The sequence below is a fragment of the Volvox carteri genome (genome assembly GCF_000143455.1).
Source record: "Volvox carteri f. nagariensis unplaced genomic scaffold VOLCAscaffold_30, whole genome shotgun sequence".
NCBI classification, from domain to species: Eukaryota; Viridiplantae; Chlorophyta; class Chlorophyceae; order Chlamydomonadales; family Volvocaceae; genus Volvox; species Volvox carteri.
In genome coordinates this window covers 719,986-730,120 of record NW_003307573.1, presented here as the reverse complement: position 1 = coordinate 730,120, position 10,135 = coordinate 719,986, and the positions used below count along the sequence as shown (strand labels likewise).

General features: G+C 62.7%; 1 protein-coding gene across 1 annotated transcript; it reads left to right on the top strand.

The window, feature by feature from the left end:
- Positions 1 to 257: 257 nt before the first annotated feature.
- Positions 258 to 9,882, top strand: VOLCADRAFT_93222 (uncharacterized protein; the record flags this gene model as incomplete). Its single annotated transcript, XM_002952541.1, has 17 exons — positions 258 to 692; positions 1,107 to 2,388; positions 2,509 to 2,636; positions 2,778 to 3,047; positions 3,422 to 3,674; positions 3,741 to 3,895; positions 4,283 to 4,336; positions 4,938 to 5,062; positions 5,434 to 5,573; positions 5,784 to 5,892; positions 6,134 to 6,170; positions 7,131 to 7,178; positions 7,440 to 7,526; positions 7,720 to 8,208; positions 8,877 to 8,931; positions 9,261 to 9,380; positions 9,791 to 9,882. 17 exons carry the CDS (start codon positions 258 to 260, stop codon positions 9,880 to 9,882), a joined length of 3,879 nt encoding a protein of 1,292 aa, XP_002952587.1.
- Between the last annotated feature and the right edge of the window lie 253 nt (positions 9,883 to 10,135).

Sequence of the window (10,135 nt, the reverse complement as noted above, 5' to 3'; positions counted from 1 at the left end):
ACGGCGGCGGCGGCGGCATGCAGCCAGCGAGCACCAACAGCGACCCAGGCAGTTACTGCTGCGCTGGCACCCGCAGCGCCGCTGCTGTTGCCGATGACGGCGGCGGCGGTGGCGGCGGTGAACCTGCCTACCAGAGCTTGCGGGTAGCGGCCCGCCGGTCGGGGGGTGAGCCCGCGTCCCCCCTTTGGGGAAGTCAACGGATCCGGGGGAGAGGGGCTCCAGCGGCGGCGGCGGTGACGGTGGCGGCGACGGCGACAATGGTTATGTGCGCGGCGGCGGGGCCCTTGCTGGATCCAGCGACGGTCTGTGAGGCCGTACAGCCGACGGCTGACGGAGCATCGACTGCCGTTGTCGCCGACACCGTCGCCGCCGCCGCTGCCGCCGTCACGGCGGTTCCAGAAGACCCCATGGACGTCACGCCAATGCGGCCGCCGCCGCCGTCGCCGGCGATGGCGGCGGCGGAGGCAGCAGCTTCCTCGGCGTTGTTGGTACATACATCAGCACAGACGACGTCCATTGCGGCCACCCCCACGCCGACACGGCAGGGCAGATTACGACATCTGGTCAAATCGGGGCCAGATCCCGATGCCGTACAGGAGAAAGACGGAGACGGCTTCAACTATGTGCGCGGCGGCGGGCCCCATGCAGATTGGGTAGACCCCATGCCGCTGGCCTACACACCGCCGTTGCATGTACGGCATGTACGGCACTTGTCGATGTGCGTACCGGTGCCGATGCCCATGCCGCCCGCGGGAAGCCGCTGCGGCGGCGACGTCATGGTTGTCTGTGAGACCCCGCAGCCGGCGGCCGAAATGGCGATCACGCCGGCGCCGGCCCTGGCGGCAGCGCGCTCACATCAGCGATCCGAACCCGAACCAATGGCCATCACGCCACCACCACCCTCTTTGCAGCTGCAGCTCCCGCAGCAGCTCCCGCAGCAGCTCCCGCAGCAGCTCCCGCAGCAGCTCCCGCAGCAGCTCCCGCAGCAGCTCCCGCAGCAGCTCCCGCAGCAGCTCCCGCAGCAGCTGCAACAACAGCTGCAACAACAGCAACAGCTGCAAAGGCAACAACAGCAGCGAAAGCTTTCACACTCACCGACGGCAGAGGGTGTAGCAGCACCCATACTGCCAGCAGTAGCAGTAGCAGCAGCAGCGGCGGCGGCGGCGGGAGAAGAGGATATGGAGGCGGCGGAGGCGGAGGCGGCGGAGGCTGGTGCAGTTGTATCGGAGAGCATGGCCGAGCGGCCGATAGGGGAGATGTCTTGCCTGTTTCGTCGGCCTGAAATGGTGGTGGGGACAATGGGGGATTGCAGGGGGGACCAGGAAACCGATTTGGGCCAGGATGCAGAACCGGATTCCAACTTGGATCCGAATTTGGAGTTGGATCCGGATCCAGAGCTTGAGATGGATTTGGATCTCACTCAGGACGAACGTGCGGAACGCGTCGGATGCTGGGCACGGCGGGCAGTGCGCGACCCGGTGACTAGAGGCCTGGCGGCGGCGGCGGCGGCGGTGGCGGCGGGAGCGGCGGCGGACAGTTTGCCAGTCGCAGGTGCAAGGGCCGCCGACGCTGACACCAGAGGCGGCGGTGGGGGCGGCGGCGCGATGTTGGCGGAGGTGGGGAGGAGCAGTGCCGATGGACGAGATCCTCATCCGAGGGCTGCTCGCTCTTGTGCCGTACACGGAACGGCGGCGGTGCATGCCGTCTGTGTGTACGGCACTCGCGGCGGCGGCGGCGATGAGGATACCTGGATGCACACGCAGGGTTCCTCCGCCTGGGTGGCGGCGGCGGCGGCGCCTTGTTACGATGACAGCGTGTACGGCGATGAGGATGAAGACGAGGACGTTGACGAAGCACCGGCGGAGGCGGCGGAGGTGGCGGGGAAGGTGACAGGCGGCGGCACTGGAGGGGTTGAGGTAGCGGCGGCGGCGGCGGAGGGGGAGGACATGGATGGCGGATTTCAGCACCGTCATTATTGTCAGCAGCAGCAGCACCAACAACAACAACCACAGCCGCAGCAACAGCAGCAGCAGCAGAGGGCAGAGAGCCCAACGGCGGCGGCGGGAGGTTCGGGATGTGCGGAGCGCGGCTCGCGGCCAAGACAGGGTTGCAGCGGCGGGGACGGTGGTGGCGGCGGCGGCGGCAGCTCATGGCCGCGGGGTGCCGTACCTGTGGACTTCCTATTTCCGGATTCCTTACCCCGCGCGGCCTCGCCGCCGATGCCATCTCGGCCTCAGCCGCCGCACCACCTACCACCACCCGAGCAACAGCCGACGCCGGCGGCGCCGCTACCACACGGCCACCCGGCTGTCGTACAGAACAACGCACGTGCGCCGCCGCCGGCCGCGCTGACTCTGCCGCCGCCAGAGCTTTTCCCGGACAGCTCTGGTACGGCACGGTCTCCCGTAGCAAGCAAATCACGACGACAGCCGCCGCCGCCGCCGCCGCCGCCGCCGCATCAACTTGCTGTGACGAACCCTCCCAGGATGCCGCCGCCACCACCCCCAGCAGCACCCCCAGCAGCACCCCCAGCACCTCCAAAAGCACCACACACAGCAGTGCAGTCAGTGCAGTCGGTGCTAGTGGGGGAGGAGTGCTCCCCTGGGTTTTGGGATGGCTCTCCCGACGTGTACGAGGTGTGTACAGACGTATGTATGTTCGTATGTATGTTTGTGTATGCAAGTATTGTTTATTGCATACAATTCGCCTGCCCCCCGGCCCCATCCCCCCCGTCGATCTCCACCCCCACCCCCCTCCAACCAACAAAACCGCCCCAGGTGTTCCCCTTTCAGCGACACGCGGTGGAGTTCGCGGACTGGGCCAATGCCGTACCCAGGGCCGTACTCACCGCCCTGCAACGAGCCGCCGCCACGACGAACTTCGCCTCCTTTGCGGAGCGGTGGAGCTTTCTGTCCACTTGGATGGCCAAAAACACACCACCAACTCCACCAACTCCAGCAGTGCCCCCACTCCAACCGACACTCCAACCGACACAGCAAAACCCGGAAACACACGGGGCCGCGGCAGCTGGCCCCTTTCTTGCGCGGGTGAGCGGGAAGGGTGGGGGGGGGGGGAAAGAAAGCGGGTAAGACGAACCGCAGTGACGCTGAGTGATGCTGATGCCATGGATGGACGGACACACTCCGGGGATAGGGGAAGAGGAGGAGGGCCGCGGGAGGCCGGGTGTTGTGTGTGTGTGTATGTGTATGTGTGAGTGTGAGTGAGTGTAAGGGGGGTTAAGTTGAGGCCAAACAGAGGCGGGCGCAATGATCGGGGGGTCCCGGGGAGTCCCGGAGGGGGGTTTGGCGTCGGGGGGGACGGCGGTGGGTGGGTGGGGCGGCAATACACGTCGTGTGGTGCCCCCTTAGGGGTTCTGCTCCAACCCCCCTTCCCCTCTCCCCTTTCCCCCCTCACCGGACAGGAAGCCACTAACCCTAGCGTACGGCAGCCACGGGATGCGTTGACGGAGGGAGAGGGGAAGGAGGAGGCGGAGGAGGGGAAGGAGAAAAAGGGAAAGCAAGGGGAGGGGGAGGAGGACGACGAGGAGGAGGAGCAGAGGCGGAGAAAATCCCCGCGGGTTGCCGATGCCGCTGCTGATTGTACGGCAGCCGCCGCAGCCGCCGCCACCGTCGCCATTCCTGCAGCAGTCGCGTTGGCAGACGGCAGCCCGGCGGGTGGCGGCTGTGGCGGCGGAGCCACCGCCGCTACTGCCACTGCCGCCGCCTCTGCCACTGCCGCAGCCGCCCGTCCGTGGCGGCCGTTAGAGGCTGTGCGGGTTTTTGCCCGGGAGTATCGGAAGGGGGGCCCCCGGGGCCATGGCGGCGGTGGCGGCGGCGGCGGTAATGGTGGCGGAGTTTCCGACTTCTCCCGGCACTTCGTGGCTACCACTTACCGGGTGCGAGTCTCCAGGGGGGGTCGATGCGGGGGGAGGGGGTTGTGCGGAGGTGGGGTGGGGTGGGAGATATAAACCCATTCTGGCACGCTACCGTTTCCTACGCCCCATTCCCCATGCCTCTCAGCCTTTCCTCCCTTCAAAGTTGCTTCTTTGACTTTTGTTGACTTTTGTAACTTCAAAACCCGTCCCCCCCTCCCCGACATCGGGCTTCGCCAGTTGATTATTGTTTCTTGTATATCTCACAGACATACAGACACACATATGCACATATACACACATAGGCACACACACGCACATACAGAGACACATACACACACGCGCAGACACACTCCCCCCGCTCCCCCCGCCCCCCCCCCCAATACACGGGCTCCACACACGGAACCGCAGGGCGTCTGGCGTCGCTTCCAAAACCTCCAAGCCACCCAACGCCATTTCTACGAGGTACGAGCGTCGTACGGCGTACGGCATGGGGTGTTGTTGTTGTTGTGGGGCGGCATCTGTGAATGTCGTTCGTGGGCGGGGGGGGAAAGGGGCTCTTCTACGAGCCCCTCACTGGCGCCAGGCGGCTCCAACTGGGAGATGGGGAAAGTGTACGGAAAAGGGGGTTTGGGAGTGAGTGAGCGGGGATAGGGCGGTAGGGGGAGATTTTGTGTGTGTGGGGGGGGATGGGAGTAGTTAAGGGGGTAGTGAGTGTCCTGACTGCCGAGGTGGGGTTCGTGGAGGGAGGGGTTGGAGGTGGGGTTTCGTGGGTTTCGATTCCCCTCCCGGTTGCCACCTCTCCCAACACTTCCGTCCCCCCGGGTGATGACAGGTCGCTGGTAATAGTACGTACGACAGCCTAACCCACTTTCCCCCTTCCTCCCTTGGCGGTCTTCCACACAATGCAACGGAACCACGGGCAGTTGCGTCTTTGCTGTGACTCCTACGACAGTTTGCCGTACATTGGACGTCGTCGGCAGTTGATCCCCTTGGTTTCCTCTTGCATCATCCCATTCTTCCCCTCCCACTCCCACTCCCACTCCCACTCCCACTCCCTGGTTAGTTGATCCGGCCCGACCGGCCCTGCCACCTCTACTTTGACATCGAGTTCAGTCAGGGCGCTAACCCCGGAGCGGAGGGGGACCTGCTGGTGGACGGACTGCTGGACAGGCTGGGGGAGCTGTTGAGGTGGGGGGTATATGTTCCTCTCTTTACCCGTACGTGTATGGTTTCGTGTATGTACGTCTGTATGTGGCGGGTGGGGAGGGAAGGATTTCTTTATTAAGGCGAGGGAAGGGGTGGTAATCTAATTGGGGTCGAGGGGGGGTGCGGTGTTTTGCAGTAACAAAGGGGGGAATGTGATTGTGTTGCAAGTATGCAAAACAAAGTCGTCGATGGTCCCAAGAAGCAGCGGAAGTGTTTCCCCCGCCGACCGCCGCCGAGTGCCCCCCGGAGTCCGGCACCCGGAACACCATTTCCTACGCCCTCTCTCCTTCCCCCACCGCAACCACCCCAACCACCCCAACCACCGCAACCACCCCAACCACTCGCTCGTCCAGGTCCACGTGGGGTGTCCAGCTGTGTCCCGCCCGCCACGTCCTAGAGCTGGAGTCAGTGACGGAGGCAGAAGTGCTCAACAGACGACAACGACAACACAGAGCCACCGCACCTGCACCTGCACCTGCTGCTGCTGCTGCTGGTGCTGTTGACACGTCGCCAGACAACACCGCCTCTAACAGTACCAGGACAGCAGCAGAAGCAACGGCAATGGCAATGGCGACTAGCACCGCTGCCGCCGCCGCCGCCGCCGCCGCCGCCGCGGCTGCTGTTTCCTGTGCCCGTGCACTTTCTCATCCTGTGCATCCGTCCTCCTCACCCTCGTCCTCGTCCTCACCCTCACCTTCCGCAGCCCCCGCGGCTGTTCTGGTCGACAAGTTTTCCCGCCACCTAATTGTACGGCTGCCCGACGTGGCGCTGGCACATAATGGCGTGGCAGGAGCTATAGAGGCCCGACTGAGGTGGGCTGGGTGGAGGGGGTGAGGGGAAATGGCCCCGTAATAACTACCTTCCAACTACCATCGAGCCGCCATCCAACTACTAATTAACCACCTTCCAACTTCCATCACAACTTCACCCCATGGCCGCTGCATGTCATTTACATGTGGCGACGTCATCAGCACCCACCCATCCCATTCACCGCTGTTCTCCGCCACCCTAAAACCCTAAAACCCTAAAACCCCAACCCAACCCAACCCGCAGACCGGTGCTTCAAGCTGATGGGCTGTTCCTTCTCAAGGTGAGTCCATGCCGGACTTGACGAAAGAATGTATAATTTGTGGAACAGGGGGGGGGCATACGCTACCCGGCGAAACCCTGCCTTCCCCGGTATTTCGGGGCACCCTCATCCAGTCACCCTAGCCCACTTCTCAGTGGATCGCTCAGGTTCCGCACCCACCACCAGCGTCTAACGGAATCTGCCAGATGATCAATCTCGATTCCTGGTCAGCTCGCAACGTTTTCCTATGTAAAAGACATTACTTCTGTGATAATCGATCCTACCAGGGATCGAACCTGGAATCTCCGGTTCCGTAGACCGGCGCTTTATCCATTAAGCCATAGGACCACCATATGAACAAATGCTATAAAATAGTCATCCAGTCACGAATAATAATAAGAGCTTTATCGCAAGAACGAATATTACCCCCCTCCACCACGAGTTGAATGGGGGGCCCAGGGGACGGGGTGCATGAATGTGTGTGTAGCTGTGCGGCTTCTGGTATGGTTGTTCAGTTATTGTTCGTTAACACACCGCAGCGTGTTGGTCCATTGGCGGTTGACGGTTGAGAGTGAAAAATTGCCCGTGGTATCCTAACCTAACCCCAACCCTTCCCCCCTACCCCACGGACGCCTTTTGGTCAGCTCTACGTCTGGTACACTCTTGCCCTGGCAGCAGCTTCACTCGTTCGTGGTTCGTCTTTCCCCCCCTCCTCCCCTCCTCCTTCCCCTCCTCCCCTCCTCCTTCCCCTCCTCCCCTCCTCCTTCCCCTCCTCCCCCTCTCCTTCCCCTCCTCCCCCCCTCCTTCCCCCTACCCCCCTCCGGGGAGGGTGTAGTTCCCTCCCGGGCCCCTCCGGGACCCATTCCGTGTTCACCCATCAGGTGCCCCAGGTCCTCTCCGCACTGCACCCTCCAAGGCATTCCCCTCCACGACCACAACCACAACCGCCCCCGCGCCCTTACATCCTTTTACGCGCCCCAGGCCGGTGAAGGCCCCGGGGGCGCCACCGCCTGCATCGTGGACCCCGCGGTGTACTCCCGGGGCCGCCACTTCCGAATGATTTGGTGCTCCAAAGGGGGGAAGGAAGCAGTGCTGCGACCCACGGGTCGCTTCATCATGATGAAACCGCAACTACAGCCACGGCACCCGCAGGCCACGGCCGGAGCTGCTACTGCTTCTACAGGCCCGCCAGAGTCCGGGATGGGGGCGAGTGCGGCCAGCGCGGCGATGGGATGTGATGTCCCTTCCCCGCTCCCTCCCTCTCCACCTCCTCCCCCTCTCACCTCTCAGCAGCTGTTCCTAGCCTCCCTTATCTGCAACGTGCATCCTGGGGCCGGCCTACTGGAGGTGCCGCCTGGCTTTCTGGCGGGAGTGCAGGTAGGAGGGAGGAGCGGGGATTCCATCATAACGCCTTTGCCGTACCCTAAGTCTGAAAATGTGAACAAGTGTACGGCATTGTGTACTACACCATGCCGTGATGGTTGGCGCCGTGTGGGCGAGGTTTAATACTGGCAGTATTGCTGCGAGTACTGCTGTCTGTCCCCCCCTGCTGCTGCTCTCACCCATGCAGCTTCTCCGCGGCATTCACATGCACCATCAGTACCACCACCACAACCACCAACGCTTCGTCGAGGGCGGCGGCGGCGGCGGCGGCGGTTCCCGGGGTTATGGTATCCCTCGCCCCAGGCCTGGCCAGGTAACCCTTAGTGTGTACGATGGCTGCATAAGCATGGTGTTGCCTAGCGGCACCTGTCGTACAATTAGGGTGGCGTGGGCGGCAGAACCGCCAGATTTGCGTGAGGTGGCGGCGGCGGCGGCGGCGGAGCCGCTGCTGCCGCAGCCGCTGCTGCCGCAGCCGCAGCCGTTTCAGGTATACGGTGGTGGTGGTGGTGCGGCGGCGGCGGCGGCCGCCGGTGCTGCCAGTTCCAGTTCCAATTCCAGTTCCGATTCCAGTTCCGGGTTCCCGCCGGGGTGTACGGCTCTTCAGCGCCTCGCTGCGGGGGCGGTGTCGTTCGTGGAGGCAATGGCTACCGACCGGGGGAGTGGGGCGGAGGCGCAGGTGGGGTGGTTCGCGCACCTGGGGGATTGAGGGGTACGAGCAGGGGTTGTACGGCATGGAGGGGGGAACGGAGGGAAGGGGGGGAAGGGGGGATGGTTAGAGAAGGGGGGGGGGAAAGGGTGTACGGAGGGGAAAGGAAAGGGTGGTGAGAGAGGAGCTCCTCGTGGGGGTGGGGGGTGGAAGCGGGGTGGGGGTTCGTTGGGGGGAAATGCCCGAAAAAAAGGCGGTCGCGTTTTGCAGCACCATCGTCCCCAAGAGGTGTTGCGATGTATTGATAGCCTAGGAAGTGAGTCTCGGAGTCCGTGGTGATTCCCTTACGTCAATGGGATCATTGAGACGCCGCGAGTCGTTTGTCGAGATCTGGCCATCTTTCGACAATTCAACGCGTGGGCGAGTTGCCCGATGCCGACACTGCTCCGTCGAAAAACACCCCATCGGGAAAGTGCCTCTCTCGATTCTTCCCCTAATCCTAAAAAGCCCTAAAGCCCTTCATCCCCATGCGTTGTTGTGTTGGCGGGCCCGCCCCTTCCCCTACATGTCCCATGTGATTTGAATACTTAGGGTTTTTTGCACCATATGATGATTTCTTCTACTCCCTCCCCTCCTCCCTCCTCCCCCTGTTTCTCCTCGGCGGCGCGCAACCCCCCGCGGGGTCCCCCTCGGATCAGGTTCGCAGCATGGCATACTGTGGAGAGGGCGCATCCGTGACGTACGGCATGATAGGTACGGCACGTGGGGCTGTGTACTTGCAGTGGCGCCCGATGCCGGCTTCTGTCTCTCACCCCCCCTCGGGTTTGTTGCAGCGGAGGGGGAGCCAGATGATGCGGAGCCGGAGCCGGAGCCGGAGGGTGCCGGTTTTCAACTAAGCCCCAACCAACCCATCCGCAACCGTCCCTTAGCCCCCGCCAAGATAAAAACCCAGACACGCGCTTGCACTTGCCCTCCCCTCGCTGTGTTTTTCATGCATGGTTTCATCATCATCACCCATCTTCACTCTTTACCCTCCCCAGTTTAAAACACCCCTCAACACCCAGCAACACCCCAACCCCCAGGCCCCGGCAGTCATTTTTGCGACCGCATCGGCCGCCGGCACCGCTCCAACCACGTCTTCTTCTTGTTGGACTTCCTTAGGGGCTGCTACTGCCAGAAGTGCTACGACCCGGAATGTGCGGGTAAGGGAGGTGTAGACATATACACATACATACATACACGTAGATATACATACATACACGTACATATACATACATACACACGACCATTGCCCCCGGGAGATCCCGGGATCGATACCCGTTAGGGTCAAAAATCCTTCCGATGGTGGAAGGTATTGCGCCCCTAGTTGATGGACGGTGGTGACCTGGGATAAAGTTAACCTGCGAGCCGACCAGGAATGGAGTTGGGCCGCTGTCGACCCGGCAGATTCCTTTGGATGATGGTGGTGGGTGCGGAACCTGAGCGATCCACTGAGAAGTTGACTAGGGTGACTGGATGAGGGTGCCCCGAAATACCGGGGAAGGCAGGGTTTCGCCGAGTAGCTGCCACGGGCGAAGATATACCCCCCCTGTTTCACACATCATACACACAGGCTGCCTGGTCTTGGGTAATGAGAGGGGTGGGCTGCGAGGGTTGGGATTCCGGCGGGTGCTGGTCCCGTTGACGACGCTCGACGGGCGCTGAGCGGCGCACCGCCCGTTTCCTTTCGAACCCCAACCCACAAGACACGAAAAGGGGGTGTTGGAGGCGGCGGCGGTGGTGAAGGGATAGGAGAAAAGGGCCCTTCACAACCAGCAACCGTTTTTGGCAGCTTCCGCCGCTGTACGCTGTCCCACCCCTCTGGGACGCCTTCGGAGCCCAACTCACATCTAACCACAGCCTTGCGCTCGGTAATGGACTGGTAAAGCGATTGCAAAGCCTCCTGATGTAACCGATT